This window comes from Ursus americanus, chromosome 25 (genome assembly GCF_024610735.1).
Source record: "Ursus americanus isolate L20-20 chromosome 25, mUrsAme1.1.p, whole genome shotgun sequence".
Taxonomy (NCBI): Eukaryota; Metazoa; Chordata; class Mammalia; order Carnivora; family Ursidae; genus Ursus; species Ursus americanus.
Window position 1 is genome coordinate 30370092 of NC_142151.1, and position 22959 is coordinate 30393050.

A 22959-nucleotide genomic window follows, 5' to 3' on the forward strand; every position below is an offset into this window, starting at 1 on the left:
CGAAATTCCTTTTCAGACATACAAAAGCTGAAATAGTTAATAACCAGGAGACCTGTACTAGAATAAATGTTAAAGAAAAATTCTTTAGGCAATGGGAAATAACAGATAACATCTACAAAAAAAAAAAAAAAAAATGAAGACCACCAGAACGACTTAGATGAAATGGATAGTCTTCAAACTGCACAAACTACCAAAGTTCGCTGGGAAGAGTACATAGCCCCAAATGCCCTGTATCACTAAAGAAACTGAATTTATAGTTAAGAACCTAGCTAGCCTCCTTACTGCAGTAGGCAGTGTTTCAATCTCATGCTCTGAAGGCCCTGAGTATAGTTAAGAACCTCCCACAAGAAAACTTCAGGTCCAATTAGCTTCACTGGTGAATTCTACCAAACATTTAAGTTTGATTATCAAACTTTCAGAGAAGTGAAGAAGAGAGAACACATTCCAATGTGAAGCTAGTATTACTCTCAATCCAAAATTGATTAAGACATTACAAGAAAAGAAAATTACAAATCAATACCCTTTATAAATATAGCTGCATAGTTGCTTTAACAGAATTTTAGCAAATTTAATTTTAAAAAGTAACAGTACATCATGACCAAGTGGGATTTATCCCAGGAAGGGATAACATTTAAAAATCAAAGTAATTTACCATATTAGCAAAATTAAGATAAATACCATAGAAATATTTTAATGAGAGAATAAAGCATTTGATAAAATCCAACAACCACTCCTGAGTAAAAAACCAAAACAAAAACTCTGTAAAATTAGAGATAAAGGCAAGTTCTTCAACTTGAATGGAGATTTTTGAAAAACCTACGGCTAACATCATACTCAATAGTGAAAAGTTAAAGCTTTCCTTCTGAAGATCAGGAACAAAAGAAGGATGTCCATTCTGACCACTTTTATTCTTTTTTTTTTTTAAAGATTTTATTTATTTATTCGACAGAGAGAGAGACAGCCAGCGAGAGAGGGAGCACAAGCAGGGGGAGTGGGAGAGGAAGAAGCAGGCTCATAGCGGAAGAGCCTGATGTGGGGCTCAATCCCAGGACCCCAGGATCATGCCCTGAGCCGAAGGCAGACGCTTAACCACTGTGCCACCCAGGCGCCGCTGACCACTTTTATTCTAAATAGTACTGAAGTCCTAGTTGGTGCAATTAGACAAGAAAAAAAAATAAGTGGCATCCAAATTGGTAAGGAGAAAGTAAAACTGTCATTATTTGCAGATGACATTATATAGAGAACCCTAAAGACTCCCCCAAAGCTCTTCTAGAACTAATCAATGAATTCAGTAAAGTTGTAGGATACGATATGCAAAAATCTGTTGCATTTCTGTATACCAATAATAAACTACCAGAATTAAGAAAACAAACTCATTTACAATTGCATTAAAAAAATACCTAGGAATAAATTTAACTGAGGAAGAGAAAGATCTGTACATTAAAGATTAAAAGACAATGAAGAAAGAAACTGAAGACACAAATAAATGGAAAGATATTCCATGCTTACGGATTAGAAAAATCAATATTGTTAAAATGTCCATACTACGCAAAACAATCTACAGATTCCATGCTTCCTATCAAAATTCCAATGGTATTTTTCATAAAAATAGAACATACAATACTAAAATTTATATGGAACCACAAAAAGACCCTGACTGGCCAAATTAATCTTAAGAAGAATAAAACTGGAAGCATCACGCTTTCTGATTTCAAAACTATATTAAAAAGCTATAGTAAAAAAAAAAAACCAGTATGATATTGGTATAAAAAGATGCACAGATCAATGGAATAGAATAAACACTCCAGAAATAAACCTACACATATATGGTCAATTAATTTACAACAAAGAAGCTGAGAATTCACAATGGGGAAAGGAGCGTCTCTTCAACAAACAGTGTTGGGAAAACTGGACAGCCACATGCAGAAAGAAAGAGGAAAGAAAGAAAGAAAGAAAGAAAGAAAGAAAGAAAGAAAGAAAGAAAGAAAGAAAAGAAAGAAAGAAAAGGAAAGAAAGAAAGAAAGCAAGCTGGACCACTATCTTAGACCATACACAAAAATTAACTCAAAATGCATTAAATCTTTAACATGAGACCTGAAACCATAAAACTCTTAGAAGAAAACATAGACAGTAAGCTCTTTGAAGTCAGTCTTTGCAATGAGTTTTTGGATATGACACCAAAACAAAAGGCAACAAAAGCAAAAATAAACAAGTGGAACTAGATCAAATAGAAAAGGAAACCATCACAAAATGAAAAGGGCAACCTATGGAATGGGAGAAAATATTTGCAAATCATATATCTGACAAGGGGTTAATATTCAAAATATATAAAGAACTCACATGACTCAATAACAAAACACAACAACAATCCAATTAAAAAATGGGAAGAGGATCCGAACAGATATTTTTCCAGAGAAGACATACGATGGCCAACATACAGAAAAGGTACTCAGCATTCTTAATCATCAGGGAAATGCAAATCAAAACCACCATGAGATATATCACACCTGTCAGAATGGCTGTTACCAAAAACACAAAAAAATAACAAGTGTTGGCAAGGATGTGGTGAAAAGGGAACTCTTGTGCATTGTTGGTGAGAACATAAATTGGTACAAACACTCTGAAAACATTATGGAGGTTCCTCAAAAAGTTAAGACTAGAACTACCTTATGATTCAGTAATTCTACTTCTGGGTATTTATCAGAAGGAAATGAAAACACTAACTCAAAAAGATAAACAAACTCCAATGTTTACTACAGCATTATTTACAATACCCAAGACATAGAAAAAACCTAAGTATCCGTTGATGGATGAATGGATAAGGAAAATGTGGAATATATACACAATGGAATATTATTCAGTCATAAATAAGAAGGAAATCCTGCTGTTTGCAAAAACATGGATGGACCTTGAGGGCATTATGCTGAGCGAAAGACAGTGAACAGATACTATATAATCTCACTTACATGTGAAATCTAAAAACAAACAAAAAACAAAATCAAAGATACAGAGAATAGACTGGTGGTTGCCAGAGATGGGGGGTTTGGCATGGGTGAAATGGGTGAAGGTGGTCAAAAGGTACATACTTCCAATTATAAAACAAATCATGAAGATGTAATGTACATCATGATGACTAGCTATTAATACCATATTGTATATTTGAAAGTGCTAAGAGAGTACAACTTAAAAATTCTCATTACAAGAAAAAAAATTTATAACTGAATGGTGATGGATGGTAACCAGACTTGTGATCATTTCACAATATATACATATATCATGTTGTATACCTGAAAACAATATATTTTTCTATATTACTATCAATATAACTCAATTATAACTCTAAAAAATAAGCAGGAAAAAGAAATGGTGTTAAAAATATTAAAATATAAACTTCTTCCTTCCTTTCAAAAAGAACCACATAAAACCCCCCCAGATTAAATTCCTAAAAACAAAACAAAACAAAACAAAAAAACTTACAGGTTGCACCATATTTAATAGAGAAAGAACAACCAAATGCTCCCCCCTATGATCAAGAACAGGACACGCTGACTCTTACTTCTTTTTAACACTGCACTAGAAGTTCTAACCAATACAGAAAGAAAGAAAGAAAAAAGAAATATAAGTTATCCAGACTGAAAAGGAAGAAACAAAATTGTCTTTATTAGCAGATGGCATGATATATGTAGAAAATCTGATGAATCTACAAATATTCTACTAGAGCTAAGAGCGAATTTAGTAATATTGCAGTAAAACTACAAAATACAACTGAGAGCAATTAAAGAAGACCTAAATAAATGGGTTAGGGGTCAGGTCAGGGGTCAGAAGACTCAATATTGTTTAGATGAAAATTCTCCATATATTGATCTATAGATTCAATGCAATTTCAAACAAAATCCCAGCAGTTTTTTTTTTTTATAAAGAAATAGATTCTAAAATTTATGGGACTGCAAAAGACCTAGAATAGCCAAAATCACTAGAAAAAGAACAAAGTCAGAGGACTAACACTAGCAATCTTCAATATAAAGCTATATTAATATATAAAACTATAGTAATCAAGACAGTATGAGATTAGCATGAAGACAGACCAATAATAGATCAATGAAACAGAATACATAGTGCAGAAATAGACTCCCATATATGTGATCAATTCCTTTTCAACAAAGGCACAAAAACAGTTTAGACCCAAAATGATAGTCTTTCCAACAAATGGTGCCTAAACAATTGCTAATAAAACAAATTGTAAACATATTTATATCTTTTAAAAGAAACCTCAGTCCACATCTTGCAATATATACAAAAATTCATCCCAAATGGATCACAGACCAACTACAAAATCTGACACTTATAAAACTTCTAGAAGAAAATATAGATTATCTTTGTGACCTTAGAGTGAGTGACCAGAAAGATTTCTTGGATATACCACAAAAAGCACAATCCACAAAGGAAAAAATTTATAATTAGACTCCATAAAATTAAAAACTGTTAAAAGAGGGGCGCCTGGGTAGCGCAGTCGTTAAGCGTCTGCCTTCGGCTCAGGGCGTGATCCTGGCGTTCCGGGATCGAGTCCCACATCGGGCTCCTCGGCTGGGAGCCTGCTTCTTCTTCTCCCACTCCCCCTGCTTGTGTTCCCTCTCTCACTGGCTGTCTCTCTGTCATATAAATAAATAAAATCTTTAAAAAAAAAAATAAAAAAAATAAAAACTGTTAAAAGAATCAAAAGATAAAATACAACTGGGAGAAAGTATTTCCAAGTCATGTATCTGAAATAAAAAAAAAAAAAACAACCTTATACCCAGAAAACATAAATGTCAAAATTCAATGACAATTGAACAAAAACCGAAATAAAAACGGGCAAAAGAACTATGAGCTCTCACCTCACACCTGTCAGAAATGGCTAAAATCAACAACACAAGAAACAACAGGTGTTGATGACATGTGGAGAAAAAGGAACCCTCGTGCACTATTGGTGGGAACGCAAACTGGTGCAGCCACTGTGGAAAACAGTATGGAGGTTCCTCAGAAAGTTAAAAATAAAACTATTCTATAATCTGGCAATTGCACTATGGAGTATTTACCCAAAGAATACAAGAATATTAATTCAAAGGGGCACATGCACCCCTATGTTCACAGCAGCATTATTTACAATAGCCAAACTATGGAAATGGCCCAAGTGTCCACTGACTGATGAATGGATAAAGAAGAGATGGTATATACACAATGAAATATTACTTGGCCATAAAAAAAGAATGAAATCTTGCCATTTGCAATGACATGGATGGAACTAGAGAGTATTATGCCAAGCAAAATAAGTCAGTCAGAGAGAGACAAATACCATATGATTTCACTCACATGTGCAATTTAAGAAACAAAACAAATGAGCATAGGGGGAAAAAGAGAGAAAGAGAGGCAAACCAAGAAACAGACACTTAACTAGAGAACAAACTGATGGTTACCAGAGGGGAGGCGGGTGGGTGGACAGGTTAAATAGGTGATGGGAATGAAGGAATGCACTTGTGATGAGTACCAGCTGTTGTATGGAAGTGTTGAACCACTGTTTTGTACACCTGAAACTAATGTTACATTGTATGCTAACTAAATGGAATTTAAAATTATTTTTAAGGGCGTCTGGGTGGCTTAGTTAAGTGTCTGCCTTCGGCTCAGGTCATGATCCCAGGGTGCTCCCTGCTCAGTGGGGAGCCTGCTTCTCCCTCTGCCTCGGCTCCTCCCCCTTGCTTGTGTGTTCTCTTGCTCTCAAATAAATAAAATCTTTAAAAGTATTTTTTTAAAAAGGAAAAAATGGGCAAAAGATTTGAACACACATTTCAGTAAAGAATACATATGGATGGCAAAAAGCATGTGAAAAGATGTTCAACATCATTAGTCCTTTGGAAATCTAAGTTAAAACACAATAAAATACTACTACAAACCAGCAGGCTAAAATTCAGACTGATCAAATATTAGGATGTGGAGGAACTAGAAGTCTCATACATTGCAGGTGGGAATGTAAAATGGCACAGCTATTTTGTAAATAGTTTGGCAGTTTCCTAAAAAGTCGAACATACAACTACCATATCATCCAGGCATTCCACTCCTACGTACTTATTTACCCGACAGAAATGAATACATATGTTTGTACACGTATGTTCATAGCAGTTTTATTTGTAATAGCCAAAACTCAAATGTCCACCAATGGGTGAGTGAATAAACAAATTAAGGTGTGTCCATACAAGGAAATACTAGTCAACTATACTCACACACACACACACACACACACACACACACACACACACACTTTTGATACACACGACATGGATGAATCTCAAAAGATTATAGCTCAGTAAAAGAATCCAGAGGAAAAGCATATATACTATATAATTTATGTAAAACTCTAGTAAATTCAATATAATCTATAGTAACAGAAAGCTGATCATTGGTTACCTGGGGACTAGAAGAGGGTTGGAGAGGGGTCAGATGTATGGATTACAAAGGGGCACAAGGAAACTGTGAATGTAATGAATATATTCATTATCTTCATTGTGATGATTTCATGATGTCAAAACATGGCAAAACTTAAATGGCCCTTAATAAAGATGTTAAAAAACGAGCAAACAAAACTGGTACATTTATACAACAGAAATCTATGTAGCAATTTTAAAAGAATGAAGTAGGACTAATATATACTAAACATTTCCAAGATACAGGGTTAAAGGAAAACAAAGTGTGGGGTGCTATACATAATCTGCTACCATCTGCAATTTTGTTTTAAACAAAAAATGATACCAGTACCAACCCATCCAATAATTGTTTCTATATGCACAGAATATCTCTGGAAAGAGACCCAAAAATTGATGAGAAAGAGAGATAGGGAGAGAAGGAGGGAGGGAGAAAGAGAGAGGACAGAAGAGTGAGAGAGAAGGAAAGAGGGAGATGGGGGGTAGGCTGAGATTTGGAGTGGAAGGGAACAGTTTTCACTACATACCTTTTTGAACTATGATTTTTTTCCTGCACAAATGTACCACTTTTCCAACAAACATAAAGTGACCTATTGATTCCATTTTGGTGGGTTCTGTCCTATAGAACACTTATGCCAGGATGCCTGGGTGGCTCAGTCAGTTAAGCGTTTGGCTCCTGATTTCGGCTCAGGTCATGATCTCAGTGTGGAGTCTGCTTGAGATTCGTTCTCCCTCCCTCTCCCTCTGTTCCTCCCCCCACTCGCATGCACGTGCGCGCTCTCTCTCTCAAATAAATAAATAAAATCTTCTAAAAGAAGTCTCAAGACTTTTACTTATTTTATTAATTTGTTATTTAAAATTGACCTATAACTGACAAATAACTCAATAAAGATTTTTTAAAATTTAAATAAATTATTGCTTGCAGTTTGCATGGCCACCATAACAGAGGTGAAAGCATGATCATTTTAAACTGGACTTAGGATGACACTCACCCTTTTCCGCGCTTCAGACTTCTGGAAGCACTCGTGCTGTATGAAAGTAGCTGCAGCAGAAATCCTGGGTGGCGGTGTGTGGTCGGCATCGAGCATACTCACTGCTCGCTCCAGAGTCATCTCCATGTCTGCATTCCTAGACAGACAGTCACACATTCAGCAGAATTCCAAACCTGCTCCCTCCTGCCTACCAACCTGCCTACCAACCTCATCCTCCAGAAATGACTCGGCTAATATCTGAAAGCACCTAGGACATCTGAGCCTTGGCTTCTCTTCACCCAAAAGAAAAATCAGCACCTGAGATCAGAAGGTACAGGAAGCCAGCAGTAGAAATATTCCAGCTCTGGTCAGACTAGCCTCTGAAAATGTCACTGAATTGAGCAGAATCATAATATATACCAAAGAAAGAAGGCAAACTCTGTTTAAGATAAATATGTGTTGTATGATAATCACATATTAAAAGGTCACTTTAAAGGCACAATATGGGGTGCCTGGGTGGCTCCATCAGTGGAGCCACTTAAAAACAAACAAACAAACAAACAAACAAATAAATAAATAAAGGCACAATAAGTATAATTTAAAATAAATTTGGTCTTCGAAATTAAAAGTTATTTCTGCCATGGTAATGTTACACCTGTGGATGAAATATCTTCCTTCAATAATCATTAGTTTTTCTCAAAGCTGCTCAGAATCTGTTATTTCACCTGGAAATGAGTTTTTAAAATAAGCATTCAAAAAGTTTTCTAATAAATATAACAGTACGTAAACAGTAAAAGCCAGAAAAATTGAATTTGTTGTGTTCAAATAAGTCATGCTGATGTGACAGAATCCATCAGGAAAGGTGACGATTAAACATAATTATAATATGCTTTTTCTTAAAGAAAACAATTTCATACTCATTCTGTTACCATTTGCTTTGCCATTGCAATGACATTTGGTTTATGTCTATCTAGTAGCACACTTTTGTCCTTTACTAACTGCAGGCATTTATAGTGATGATGAAATCTGATGCAGTTTGATACAAGAGAGAATACTTTATAGAGGACAAATAAAATTGCCACTTGTAAAACAATAACTCCCAAATGCCTCATCGAACTGGTTTTTTCTTCCCTTTTATTTCTGCCTGGAGGGTAACTAGGTTAGGCAACCTATTATCACTGTGGATGTTAACACATTCCTGCTTCCTTAAGCACTGACTCAGAGAAAGCAGACTCAGGATGGCAACATCTTAGAACTGTGGCTAAACACACGCCTTAAAGGTATCCTAGGACTTTGGCTTCAAAGAGAGCTATACCTGATTCATTCCTGGAAATGGAGAATAAAGAGATAGCTAGGCTGGGTGTTTTCCAGTATTTGCTAACAAGCACAATGAATACAGGCATACCACGTTTTACTGTACCTTGCTCCACGATGCTTTGCAATATTGCCTAATTTGAAGGTTGTGGCAACACCGTGTCAAGCATGCCTATCGGCGCTTTTTTTTCCAACAGCTTGTCTCTGGGTCACATTTTGGTAATTCTCACAATATTTCAAATTTTTGCTATGGTGATCTGTGATCGATGATCTTTGATATTACTATTGTGTTTATTTGGGGGGACGCCATGAACCACACACACATAAGATGGTGAGCTTGACTGATAAATGTGTGTTCTGTCTCCTTCTCCTTAGGGCCTCCATATTCCCTGAGAAACAGGCTGAAATTAGGCCAGTTAATAACCCTACAATGGTCTCAAGGTGCTTGAGTGAAAGTTGCACGTCTCTCACTTTAAATCAAAAGCTAGAAATTATTAAGCTTAGTGAGGAAGGCATGTTGAAAGCCAAGAAAGGCTGACGGCTAGGTCTCTTGCACCAAACGGCCAAATTATGAACACAAAGGAGAAGTTCTTGAAGAACTTCAATGGGGAGTCCGCTTCTCCTTTGCTCTCTGCACCTTTCCTCCCCCCCCCCACCTCGCTGCCCACTCGTGCTTGGTCTCTAGCTTGCTCTCTAAGTAATAAATAAAATCTTAAAAAAAAGAAAAAGAAAAAGTGAAACAACCTTATTGCTGATATGGAGAAAGTTTCAGTGGTCTGGAAAGACCAAACAAGCCACAACATTCCCTTAAGCCAAAGCCAAAAGCACAGCAAGGCCCTGACTCTCTTCAATTCTGTGAAGTCTGAGAGAGGTGAGGAAGCTGCAGAAGTATGAAGCTAGCAGAGGTTGGTTCATAAGGTTTAAGGAAAGAAGCCATTTCCATAACAGATAAGTGCAAGGTGAAGCACTTTAAAAAAAAATTATTTATTTGAGAGAGAGAGAGAGTGCGAGTGCACGCACGCACGTGCACGCTGGAGGGTGGAGGGTAAAGGAAGAGGGAGAGAAAGTCTTTTTTTTTTTTTTTTTAAAGATTTTATTTATTTATTTGACAGAGAGAGAGACAGCTAGAGAGAGAGGGAACACAAGCAGGGGGAGTGGGAGAGGAAGAAGCAGGCTCCCAGCGGAGGAGCCTGATGTGGGGCTCGATCCCAGAACTCCGGGATCATGCCCTGAGCCGAAGGCAGACGCTCAACGACTGAGCCACCCAGGCGCCCCAAGGGAGAGAAAGTCTTAAGCAGACCCCTCACTGAGTGCAGAGCCTAAGTGGGGCTCAATGTCACCACCCGGAGATTAGGAACTGAGCCGAAACCAAGAGCTGGATGCTTAACCAACTGCTCCATTCAGGCATCCCTCAAGGTGAAGCACTTTTAAAGATACACATTTTTAAATTTTTTATTTTGTTTTATTTTATTATTATTTTTAAAGATTTTATTTATTTGACAAAGAGAGAGACAGCCAGCGAGAGAGGGAACACAAGCAGGGGGAGTGGGAGAGGAAGAAGCAGGCTCCCAGCAGAGCAGGGAGCCCGATGTGGGGCTCGATCCCAGAACTCCGGGATCACGCCCTGAGCCGAAGGCAGACGCTTAACAACTGAGCCACCCAGGCGCCCCTATTTTGTTTTATTTTTTATTGGAAAGAGAGTGCATGCAAGTTGGAGGGGGAGAAGAAGAGGGAGAGAGAGAATCTCAAGCAGACTCCATGCCCAGCATGGAGCACGATACAGGGTTTGATCTCACGGACCCTGAGATCATGACCTGAGCCAAAATCAAGAGTCAGATGCTCAATCGACTGAGCTACCCAGGCGCCCCTAGGTGAAGTACTTTTGTAGAAGCCACAGCAAGTTATCCAGAAGATCTTGCTAAGATAATTAATGAAGGTGGCTACACAAAACAACAGATTTTCAGTGTAGACAAAGCAGCTTTATATTAGAAGATGCCGTCTGGAACTTTCATAGCTAGGGAGGAGAAGCCAAGGCCTGGCTTCAAGAAACAGGCTGACTCTTTTGTTAGGTGTTATTGCAACTGGTGACTCTAAGTTGAAGCCAGTCCTCACTGACCATCTCCAAAATCCTAGGGACCTTAAGAATTATGCTAAATCTACTTAGCCTGGGCTCTGTCAACATAACAACAAACCCTGAAGGACAGCACATTTGTTTGCAACATGGTTTACTGAATATTTAGCTGACTGTTGAGACGACTGCTCAGAAGAAAAAGATTCCTTTCAAAATATTACTGTTCATTGACAATGCACCTGGTCACCCAAGAAATCAGATGGAGGCATACGACAAGATTAACATTTTTATGCTTACTATCACAATATCCATTCTGCAGCCCATGGATTAATGAGTAATTTTGACTTTCAAGTCTTACTATTTAAGAAATACATTGCTTTGGCAGTACATATACTAAAATTGGAACCATACAGAGAAGATTAGCATGGCCTCTGCACAAGGATGACATGCAAATTTGTGAAGCGTTCTACAGTTTTTATAAATCGGGAATAAAAGGCCCAGCATAAGTATAGTCAATGATACTGTAACAGCATTGTATGGTAACAGATGGTAGCTACACTTGTGATGAGCATAGCATAATGTATAAACTTGCTGCATCAATATGTTGTATACCTGAAACCAATGTAACATTGTGTGTCAACTACATACACTCAAAAAAATAAATACATAAAAACACTGCACAAGGCTATAGCTTCCATAGATAGTAATTCCTCTGACGGATTTGGGCAAAGTAAATTGAAAAACTTCTAGAAAGGATTCACTGTTCTGGGTGCCATATAAGAGCGTTCCTGATTCAAGGTGCCTGGCTGGCTCAGTTGAAATAGCAAGTGACTCTTGATCTCGGGATCATGAGTTTGAGCCCCACGTTGGATGTAGAGATTATGTAAATAAATAAAACTAAAAAAATAAAATAAAGAGCATCCTGACTCACAAGAAGAGGTCAAAATATCAACATTAAGAGAAGTTTGGAAGAAGTTGATTTCAACCCTCACAGATGACTTTGAGGGGTTCAGGACTTCAGGAGAGGAAGTAACGGCAGATGTGGTGGAAACAGCCAGAGAACTAGAATAAGAAGTGGAGCCTGAAGATGGGACGAACTGCTGCAATCTCATGATAAAACTAATAGAAGAGGAGTTGCTTCATATGGATGAGCAAAGAAAATGGTTTCTTGAGATGGAATCTACTCCTGGTGAAGATGCTGTGAGGATTGTTGAAATGACAACAAAGGGGTTAGAATATCACTTCAACTTAGTTGATAAAGAAGCCCTAAGGTTTGGACGATTGCTTCCAATTCTGAAAGAAGTTCTGTGGGTAAAATGCTATCAAACAGCATTACATGCTAAAGGGAAACCATTCATGAAAGGAAAAGTCAATCAATGGGGCAGACTTCATTGTCTTATTTCAAGAAATTGCCACACCCCAACCTTCAGCAACCACCACTCTCATCAGTCAGCAGCCATGAACATTGAGGTAAGACCGTCCACCAGGAAAAAGATGACCACTCTCTGAAAGCTCAGACGATGCTTAGCATTTTTAGCAATAAAATATTTTTAAATTAACATATGTACATTGTTTTTTTAGACATAATGCTATTGCATATTTAATAGATTATAGTGTAAACATAACTTTTATGTCCACTGGGAAAACAAAATATTCATATTTGACCCACTTTACTATGATATTCCCTCTACAGTGGCTGTCTGGAACCTAACCCACAGTACCTTTGAGGTATGTAAATTCTCTTATAGCAGGCTAACCCACTAATACATGTGCAGAGATGAGTGCGTGTATGTGCAGTGTTGTGAATGGTGTGTTTGTGTGTGGGTGGGTGTGACACAGGTGAGGAGGTAAGAGTAATGGGACTCATAACTAAAAACCAATACCCAGTGCTTCGGATACAAATGTTCAAACATACCAGTGTTACCTCATGAATATAAGGGTATTAAGAATGAAACAGAACAGTTCTGGCATCTGCACTGAGGATTATATAATGATCTCATATTTTAAAGTTGTGCCTCAGGAGTCAATTTAATGGGTAAAAAATGTAGGCTATTACTATTTGAGTCACTTTTATTTAGTATAAACACAGCTTTTAAAAGAGATGAAGGGGCGCCTGGGTGGCTCAGTCGATTAAGCAGTTAAGCGTCTGCCTTCAGCTCCGTCATGATCTCAGGGTCCTGGGATCGAGCCCCGTGTTGGGCTTCTGGATCAGCGGGGAGTCTGCTTCTCCCTCTCCCTTTGCCCCACCCCCCACTTGTGCCCTCCCTCTCTCTTAAATATATAAATAAAAATTTTTAAAAAATTAATAGAAGAGATGAAAATATTTTACATGCATGGACTCCAATGCCTTCACAGAGAAATCAAAACTCTAACACTCTCAATCTCGTGGCAATTTTAAGTGTTTACCTTCCAACACTATAGGTGTTTTAACTGATGAAGGATCATTTATACGAATAGCCTTCTGTTCAATGCAGTTTTTTTTTTTTTAAAGATTAAGCCTTTAATCTACTTCGTAAGTCATACATGACTCAGGAAAGTTTGAATTTCCCAACACCGTAACACCCACAAATAATTCCATTACTCTAATCCTTTATTTTCCTGAACATGATTCACAAAGGAGTTCTGCATCCACTACTGGTCAAACTAGTGCTACCTCACTGTATCATTAAAAAAAATTCCCAAACCGAAGGAAGACTTCCTCTTCAAGAAGGTCTGCTACAGGTGTGAGGGTGTCGATTTTCTGTCTTGTTACTGTCTGTGAAGCCCAACTCTGTAACACAGCACACATTCTGACCCCAGTCTGGCTCCATCTCCTTGCCATCCTCACCCCCTCCCTTCCCTCCTCTGACTGCCTACCCCATCCTCCAGCCCCGACTAGCTTTAATCCTTCTCTGAACACTGCGTGCCTTCTCACAAGCTGCTCTGATTTTTCTAGAAAGCCCATCATTCTACCTCATTCTTATCCATTCTTCATGACTCAATTCAAATATCAACAGCTCTGTGAGATCTTTCCTGTGTCCCTATCCCCAACTAGAGCTTTTCTGAATTTCCTCCTCTATTCTCCCACAGCATTCCTCCCCTCCTTCCCTCTCTCTTCCCTTTCTCTTCCTTCCTCCTTCCTACTTCCCTCCCCACTCAATCACAAAACACTTCGTGAAGCCTGTGGAAATGTGGCTTGTGAGATGGGGCGGAGAGAGGTGGGAGAGGAGAGTCAGGAAGAGTTGTTGGTCCTGTGCCCCATGACTGCCTGAACATATTCTCCAGAATTGAGTCTTTTTAACAACTTTAGATAATGTTAAAGTGATGTCAATATAAGTGAAAAATGCAAGAGGAAGCAGTGTAAAATATCTTTGGCCAAAACAGGAGATGATATAGGAAAAAAAATTAAAAATGGTACTTTTTTGTGTGTGCAATCCTTCAGCAACCAGCATTCCTGCTGACTAACAACGCAGCCCTGCCCCAGGCTAGTTCCCAGATACTATATATATTAATAGGGCTACACCTCAGAGGGCCAAATCAATGTGAGATGATGAATGGAAAGCTTCGGGGTGTTGTCAGATGCTCAGGAAATACAAATTCCCCCACTTCACAAAGATTTAAGTGTGATGAAAGCACTGCTTTGGGAATATGCCTCTGGCGTGGGTATGTGTTCCTAGAGACCGTTTTGAGGGAACTAGAAGATTGTTAGCTGAGGCAATAAAGCCTTGAACTGGGCCATTAAAAATAGAAATGGAAAGAAAGATATAGTTGAAAGATACCTGAAGAATCAAAGAACTAAAGACATCAGTAATTAAGAGGATATGGAAGATCTTTTCTGCTCTGTGCCACTCTATGTCATGAGCTTGACTGGTAATGGTACTAGGGATCCGATCTCTTTCCATAGGCTCCATCTACTAATCTCAGAGCACAATGCTCTTTTGTTCTCCGAATTCCCATAACCTACGACTGAATGATGTGTCTTTTTTTCACCGATCCTGTCTTAGACCTTCTATAGTCCATTCCATTTTCTATCTCTGGCAGTGCTGGGTACACTACAAGAGCCTGATACTCGTTTGCTGAACCACCAGTCCCCCACAGGTACAAAAATCATATTTTCAGAAAAACAGATCTGGAATGTTTCACTTGGTAATTTCTTAAACCTTTTTCATCAGTCCGATTTAGACCAGATACTGACTCTCTTTCACTCCAATGCCTTGACTTCCAGCTGCCTTAGTGTAACTGTCTGACCGGCCATTCTTCTTTTAGAAAGAAAAGATCCATTGTTTAATACCTTATATTACTATGTAGGTTTATAATTGTACCTACCTACTCTGTAGGAATGTTCCACATACATGAAAGAACTCTTCTTTACACATGAGACTTTCACTGGACATAAAAAAAAAAAAAAAGTAGATTCCAAAAATGGGCTGGATAGGTTTGAAATGGGAGAGAATGCGGGGCAAAGGAGAACACAGGTCCCAGAGCCAGGACTCTCAGGAGGTGGCCTAGGGAGCTGAACTGCCATGGGGGACACCACAGGAAGGAAGAGACAAGGACACCATAGACACAGGCGTCAGGCACAGACGCCAGCTTGAGGACTTATTTTTCTCATTATAGGAAATACTGCTGAGTCCCTTCCCCTTTTACAGAGAGCAAAAATTTCAAGAAGAGCTCATTTTTATGAATGGCAACTCTCTAGAATGGCAACTTCAGGAATTGTCAAGAATAGAATTCTTACCCTTTATTTTAAATTTCTTGACCCCCAAGTGTTCCTTCTATTCTTTGAAACAGGATTAATTATTCTAATAAAATCTGCCCTGTCCATTAAAATAACTCAAAACAGCATAGTTAATACTTCTAGAATCTGAGCAACAGAATTCTTTCATTCTCTCACCATACATTTATTTAGTGCCCATAATGTTTTAAGGTACTGAGAGTATAAAGATGATAAGACACTCACAAGAAGTTCAAAGTCTAGAGGAGGAGACGTAAGAAGTGAATGAGCACAATGTATTATTTTGGCAGAGACACCCACACGGTGCAGCTATCTGGGGCACCTCGATTACGAAGGGGGTGATCAGGAAATAGGCAGGATCTGAGCCACATCCAGAATCATGAGGAGCCAGGCAAAACCAGAGCTACTGAGGGGAAAAAGAGACAGACAGAGACAGACGGATATAGATACAGATAGATGGGAAAAAGGACGGGAGGAAGGAAGAAGGCAGAGAAAAAGGAAATATACGAATGAATATCTATTAAGTGAAGATGTTCCGAGTGGTTTGTTTTTGCAGGGGACATGTGGGGGATGAGAAAGGGTGGAGGGGAGTGGGACTGGAGTGATAAGCAGAGGTGAAAACGCGGACTGGCCATGTTTTCTAGAAAGTAGGAAAACTTGGTGGAATTATGGAAAGGTTAAAATTGAGGCAGAGAGGAAAAAAAACCGAGGCAGAGAAAGAATCAGATTTGGGAAGATCATTCTCACGGTCAGAGAACAGTTCTGAGCAAGCAAGACCAGAGGCAGAGAGATGCACGCAATGGAGATGGACAGAAGGGTAAAAATTTAAGGCCTGCTGAGGAGGCTGAAATATGGTGATGTGGGAACGTGAAGCATTGAAGATAAGCATGACTTCAGACTTGGAAGGGGCAGGACTTGGAAAACCGGAAGAGGCTGATGCCCTGGAAACGGAGGGAAGAGAGAACTTCACAGACAGGGCTGTCAAATGCCGCCCAAAGGCTGGGTAATAAAGGACCGAATATGAGTCTGCTTTGGATGTAGCAAAAAGGCAGTCATTGGTCATCTGTGCGGATGAGGCTTCCGTGAAATGGTGGGGATGGAAGCCAAAGTGCAGCAGAGTGACGAGAGACTGGGAAGTGACCGGGCGCCTCAAGAAGCATGGGGGCACAGAGATGGAGGAAGAGAAGAATGCCAACTGTCAGAGGATACGGCATGAGAGTTCTGTTAAATCAGAACTGCTAAGATCACTTCGTGAAAATTGTGCCAAGAACAAATCCTAGAATATAGCAGGCATTTCATAAATTTTAAGTTATCCATTTAAAGGTCTTGATTAGCTTTTTCCTCCATAAATAATGACCTCATGCATTTTCTTCTTTATAAGTATGTCCATAGTGACAAAGATCTGCATCCTATAAGAAATGTTAGAAGTCTCATGCTTAGTTTTGTTTTATAAAAAATATTTCCTGGGGTGCCGCAGTGGCACAATCAGTTAAGCATCTGACTCTTGATTTCAGCTCACGTCCTGATCTCAGGGTTGTGAGGTTGAGCCCCACCCCCCACCCCTAAACAGGCTCTGTGCTCACCAGAAAGTCTGCTTGAGATTCTCTCTCTCCCTCTCCCTCTGCCCCTACTCAACCACCCCCCACATGCTCATGCTCTCTCTCTCTCTCAAATAAACAAATCTTTAAAAATTTCCTGCTTCAAGATTAGATGAGTCCTAACATCTTTTTTCACCAGTGCTTGCCCAGTCAATGCGTATACTGCACAATTACTCTTAAAGGGATGAGAGGTGACAACTTCCATTAAGCAACTTTAGAAAAACAAAAATCATGTATTTAATGTTTTACCATAATGATACTACATCATTATTTCAGGAGTTACTGATTTAATAATCAATTTCTCAATCTTTTCTCTTAGTAACTACCTCTGTAGATGAAATTTGTACTCAGCATTAAACCTGAATAAGACTTAGGTTCCAAAGATCAGACTGGTTGATCCAGAAAGTCAATACAAGAGGCAGAAGAATGACTTCAAAAATCTGGTTATTTTAATTATTCAGTATTGCCAAAAATATACCCTCCAAATCACTGCTGCTAGAATCAACAAGTAAAAGCATCAGGTATCAAAGGAAGGAAAGAGACACCTAGAAATTAAGCTGCCTTTGCTTATTTAGCTCTCCAGCTCACTTTTAAGCACCAGCAATAAGCATTTTTTCCTTTCTTTTTTTTCAAAGAGTGATTGAGAAAATGCACACAATTACCCATTTCTTGGTCTACTTTAGAGTTAACTCTCATTCAGAGCAGATTTTCACACAGCAAAGGGGTGGCCATCCCTTCAGCCAGCATCTAATTTGGAACAGATGGACTCAATGTCACATTTCCCCACAAAGCTGCCGTCGGGGCAGGTAGCTTGGCCCCTGTCCCTGTGGTAAATAGGCTAATCTGTCAATTAGGCAGCTGCCCGAGAAGTCATTGTTTTAACCACTTATCTCTGGAAGCCTTTCTCGGCAGCCCCAGAAATGCCAGCTCACACTGCAGGGCTGTGGGAACAGAATGTGCTGGCACTGGCTGTCCTGTGGATGACGAGGGGACTCACCCGAGCTGGGAGTCGGTGAAAGTGCTTCTCTCCAAGAGCAGGTTCCCACTTCCACCTGCTGCCACTTGGCCAACGGTCATGTGTGTCCTCCTCCCGCCTGCATCCACGGTGACGCTGGGCCCGGCTTCCCTCACCATGCGGGCGCTGCGGAAGGAGCTCTGATGCCAGGACTGAGCAGCCCTGTTCTGACTGACAGCCTGCAGGGGCACCAGTGGCCGCATGTGCCCAGGGGCAGGCCCTGAAGTCAGACAGTTCTCCTTCTCCAAGAGGTTTCCCATGCTGTGACTGGTCCCAGGCCTGGGGTACGTGAGCACCACTGGGTTGACAGAGGCATTGTCAAACACGGTATCGTTCACAGACCCGTACTGGTACTGTCTGTGGTAAGTGTCATAGTGGCGATGTCTGCTCATGCCCCCGGAGTGACTGAAACCAACGATTTCTGAGCGAGCATACCTAGGAGGCAGAAGGAGGGTGGATCTCCTGCTGTCTTGGTGCCGCAGAGTGTGCCCAGCCTGGCTTCTCTGGCCATACTGGTAATCACTGTGTGAGTAATGAAGCCTCTCAGGGCTGCTGTCTGGAGAAATCTCAAGTCTCCTCAGAGGCTGCCTCAAGGATCTTTCTTCCACTGACTTCTGTGAACTGTACTGTGCCGTTCCTCTCCCCCAGCGACTTTCGTAAGTGGCAGTGGCACCTGTCTGCAGAAAAACAAAGTTTAAACCAGGCATAAGTCAGTTTTCATCTTTGTTAAAGACCAAGGACTCCAGGACTATTACATAAGGTGTCCATTTATCTGAATCACATGAAGAAGTTGGCCCCTTTTCTTAAAAAAAAAAAAAAAAAAAAAAAAAAAGGTTGGCTAGTTATTTGTACTAGGATTTGATACTATTTAAAGTTCCCAGTTTTGGGGTGCCTGGGTGGCTCAGTTGGTTAAGTGTCTGCCTTCGGCTCAGGTCATGATCCCAGGGTCCTGGGATCGAGCCCCGCATCGGGCTCCTTGCTCAGAGGGGAGCCTGCTTCTCCCACTTTCCACCCTCCCCCTACTCATGCTTGCTCTCTCTCTCTCAAATAAATAAAATATTTTTTAAAAAATAAAGTCTCCAGTTTTTCCTGGTGTCCACACAAAATCAATCCTCATATAATTCATTTAGGAAATAACAACATTTAGGAAAGGTAAAAATTAAAAAATAATCTATAGAAGGGGCGCCTGGCTGGCTCAGTCAGTGGAGCATGTGACTCTCGATCTCAGGGTCATGAGTTCAAGCCCATGTTAGACATACAGCTTACTTAAAAAAATAAAAATAAAAAACTAAGATCTGCAGAATTAAAAAAAAACTATGGAAGTTTAAAAATGTTTTCATGGTAATCTGATAACTAGGGTTATTCTTTGGTTTCCTACCTTTAGCATGTCATAGGTTTTAGTACCAGGCGAACGCCCAACAGCAAAGTCATTTTCAACCAAGTGTAGGTTATAGACATACTCAGGAACACTGCTGGTTCGGTGAAGATTTCCTGCAATCAATCATATAGTAAAATATTAAGTGGGCCAATCAGTAGTTAAAGATTATATAACAATAGTGTATTTTAAATTTAAGTAATTAAGACCAATAACAAGGATCAGGTTTATATTAGTGTTTTTAAGAGCTTAACATCACCCTTGGGTGTGGGAAATGACCAAATGTTATCACAATATTCTTTATGAGATTTCAAAATAAAAGTTGAATTAAGAACAAAAATGTATTTTAAAAAATTGGATAAAAAAATTTTTTTGTAAGAAAAAGGAAGAATGAGGAGAGATGATTTTCACAAAGATCCAAAAATGGGGGCCCCTGGGTGGCTCAGTCAGTTAAGTGTCTGCCTTCGGCTCAGGTCATGATCCTGGGGTCCTGGGACTGAGTCCCACATCCGGCTCCCTGCTCAGCAGGTAGCCTGCTTCTCCCTCTCCTCCCTGGTCATGTTCTCTCTCACTATCTCTCTCTCAAATAAATAAATAAAATCTTTAAAAAAAAAAAAAACCACCAAAGATCAAAAATGTTTGTTATGACAGTGAGTAATTTGGAAGTCGCTTATTGGCTTAAGTGGTCCATACCATAAACATTCCATTTCTTAAGTCAGAGGAAGAAAGAACTCTATTCCTGGGGTGGGAATTCAGAAGCTTCCTGGGAAGGATATAGGTGCATAAATATAATGCTGACAAACAGAATAGTGACTCAATACTAGTAGATAAGACAGCTTGTAAAAACAGTAAGGTGGGTCAGTGCGGTCGGAAAAAACATCTGCTTGAAAGGGGCCAAGCCTGGGGTTGAGGTATTTGGCACCGTGAGTCAGGCAGGAGAGGAAACCATTCTCTGCACTACACATGAGTGCTTCTGTGGAATTACCAGGCTCACTCTTAGTCTGGTGGTCTAACTCAGCCCACTCCCCTACAAACGCTGAGGAGGCAGCCCTTCCCGATCAACTCTGTGTGGATGCATGCCTCTTAAAACACTCCTTTGGGGGGGGGGGTTGACAGAAGGCAGTGTTGTGACCCTCTTCTATGTCCTTTACCCTTCCCTCAGCTTTCCATTTGTTCTTCTTTTATAATCTCCCACTGCCTTACCAAAAACAAAATAAAACAAAATAAAACAAAACAAAACAACAACCGTAATCGAAATAATCACAGATCTCAGGGTGCCTGGGGTGGCTCAGTCAGTTAGGCATCTGCCTTCAGCTCAGGTCATGATCCTGGAGTCCCTGGATTCAGCACACTGGGCTCCCTGCTCAGCGGGGAGTCTGCTTCTCCCTCTCCCTCTGCCCCTTGCTTGTGCTCTCTCTCTCTCTCTCTCTCAGGTAGATAAATGAAATCTTTAAAAATCATCATCATCATCATCATCATCATCACAGATCTCTAAGACCTAGGTAATTTCTGGTTCCCTGATTTTAATCAACATTTCTTTTTCCTTTAAAAATAAGAGGAAAAAGTACTCCATGAACTCTCTTAGGTTTCAGACTCGTGAAGGAATCGGAGAATAGAACAACACAGGCAGTCCCTCTCCAACATGATTGGAACATACCAACATACTCTCCCAGCAAGACTGTTGTAAGGTCAAAATTTCAAAGGCTAACAATCGATTCACATTTTTTAAATAGAATCACATATTTTGAGGGGGAGGGGAGATGGAGATGGTTGTGGCCAGAGGTATGAATCCATCCCAAATTGTTTGTACATGTGTCTTACTTCCTGGAGCCAAACAACCTGGCTGGTAAACAGTTTCAGGCCTCAAAGGTCCTGGGGGGAGGCAGGCTTGTAACCGTCACCTTCTATAGACCAGAGAAGTTGAGGTAAGCCAGGGATCTCCTGTTTCTAGAGGACTGATTTCTCCATAAGGGCAGGCAAAAGCTCAGGTAGCCCCTTAAGTTTTAGCCTCAATGACAGAAAACTTCTGAAACCTCCACATGGAATGAGGAAAAGGAATTCTTTACAACCCCAGAGCAAAGGCTGTAATGTCTTTCGTACTCAAATCTCCATGCCCGCAGCATGGGGCTCCTGCCCAGCTTGCCAGCTGGCTGAGGCTGTCCTAGGCCCCAACTCTGCCCTCAGTGATCCTTCTGTCACCCCAACTCCCCACCCCAGGCTATCAGAAAAGTAGGGCAGCAGGCCACACCTGCAGGTGTGGAAAAGGCGGCTAGCTGGGCAGATCCAGAGAACATCCTGGCTCTAATACTGAAGGGTCTGCGGACTAGGGTGCTCTCAGCATTAGTGATGTCAAATTTATGGTCTCTCAAAAAAGTCATTTCGGAATTTAAATTATATGAAAACTGAACATATGAGTCAGGGACAATCTAGAATGGAAAAACACTAATGACATTATGTGGATGGTTGCTAGAACTATTAATTCCGTTACATGGCCGATGATGTAAGGGTGCAATTTTAAAAACCCATGACATTTTTTTCCTGGGCCCCTCTAGCCCATCATCACCTGCAGTATTAAGTATTATCCGTGCCCTACTTCCAGCAGCAGGCAGACATTCAGGAACAGTTAATAGGGGACTACTTCCATTTTCAAGCTGAGATTCCTGCAAGGATTTTTTAAATGTGTAAGAATCTTTGGAAAAGATCCAGTGAAACAATGTATCCTATCAAAATAGCCAGTCACTGAGTTTTATAATCAGTCCTATTGAAGTAAAATGTTTAACTTCCATTGTTGCTGGGGGCTGTAAGTCTTTTTAAAGCAACTTAAATGAGCTCTTTATATTTCAATATTATTTTTCTTTAAGGAATTCAAATTATTTTTTATGTTTCTTTCCAATATTCTGACATGCAGAGCCAGCTCCTATCATCTCCTTAACAAACAGGGAAACTTAATTACTTGTTTTAGATTGCAAAGCAATTTTGTATCATGTTTGAACTCTGAGTTCCTCATTTCCACTGGTCTCTACTGGTTTGACTGCATTGTAGTTTTTCTGAAACTGCTATTTACCAATGCTCTGGAGGGATCATTATCATAGGTTTTGATAAGAAAACCAAAAGCAACCATTCTCTTTCCTCTAGAATCTTCAGCTGGGCAACTCCAAATACTCTGTAACTATTAATTCTTTATTTGCTGACATAAATCCTTATAAGGAAGCTTCTCCCTCAGTTTTTAGATGAATGAACCGAGACCAGTTTACTGGTTCCCAAAATAACTACAACACAGTTGGGAACAAGGAATAAAATAAGCTTGGATCTTTAAGCCACAGACTCTCTTCCTATGCTAGATAGGCTGTGACTCCTGATACTTAGCTTGCAGGTTTCTCTGGTTAAAAGGCCAATCTAAAACAAGCAATGCACACTGATCTGCCTAGGCAGTCATGAGTTTGCCGTCA

At 39.8% G+C, this 22959-nt stretch overlaps 1 protein-coding gene and 1 non-coding gene across 2 annotated transcripts in view; one reads left to right on the forward strand and one right to left on the reverse strand.

The window, feature by feature from the left end:
- PKP2 (plakophilin 2) overlaps window positions 1–22959 on the reverse strand; it is an 87975-nt gene that overhangs the window by 54819 nt on the left and 10197 nt on the right. Inside the window, exons 2-4 of the mRNA XM_087855771.1 lie at window positions 19514–19626; window positions 18118–18812; window positions 7445–7580 (exon numbers count right to left, since the gene is read on the reverse strand). Of these exons, the coding sequence (XP_087711897.1) occupies window positions 7445–7580; window positions 18118–18812; window positions 19514–19626 (944 nt within the window). The remainder of the gene's footprint in view (window positions 1–7444; window positions 7581–18117; window positions 18813–19513; window positions 19627–22959) is intronic.
- LOC123778878 (U6 spliceosomal RNA) lies at window positions 11182–11284 on the forward strand. The gene has a single exon (XR_006776032.2). It is a non-coding gene; the product is annotated as a U6 spliceosomal RNA (small nuclear RNA).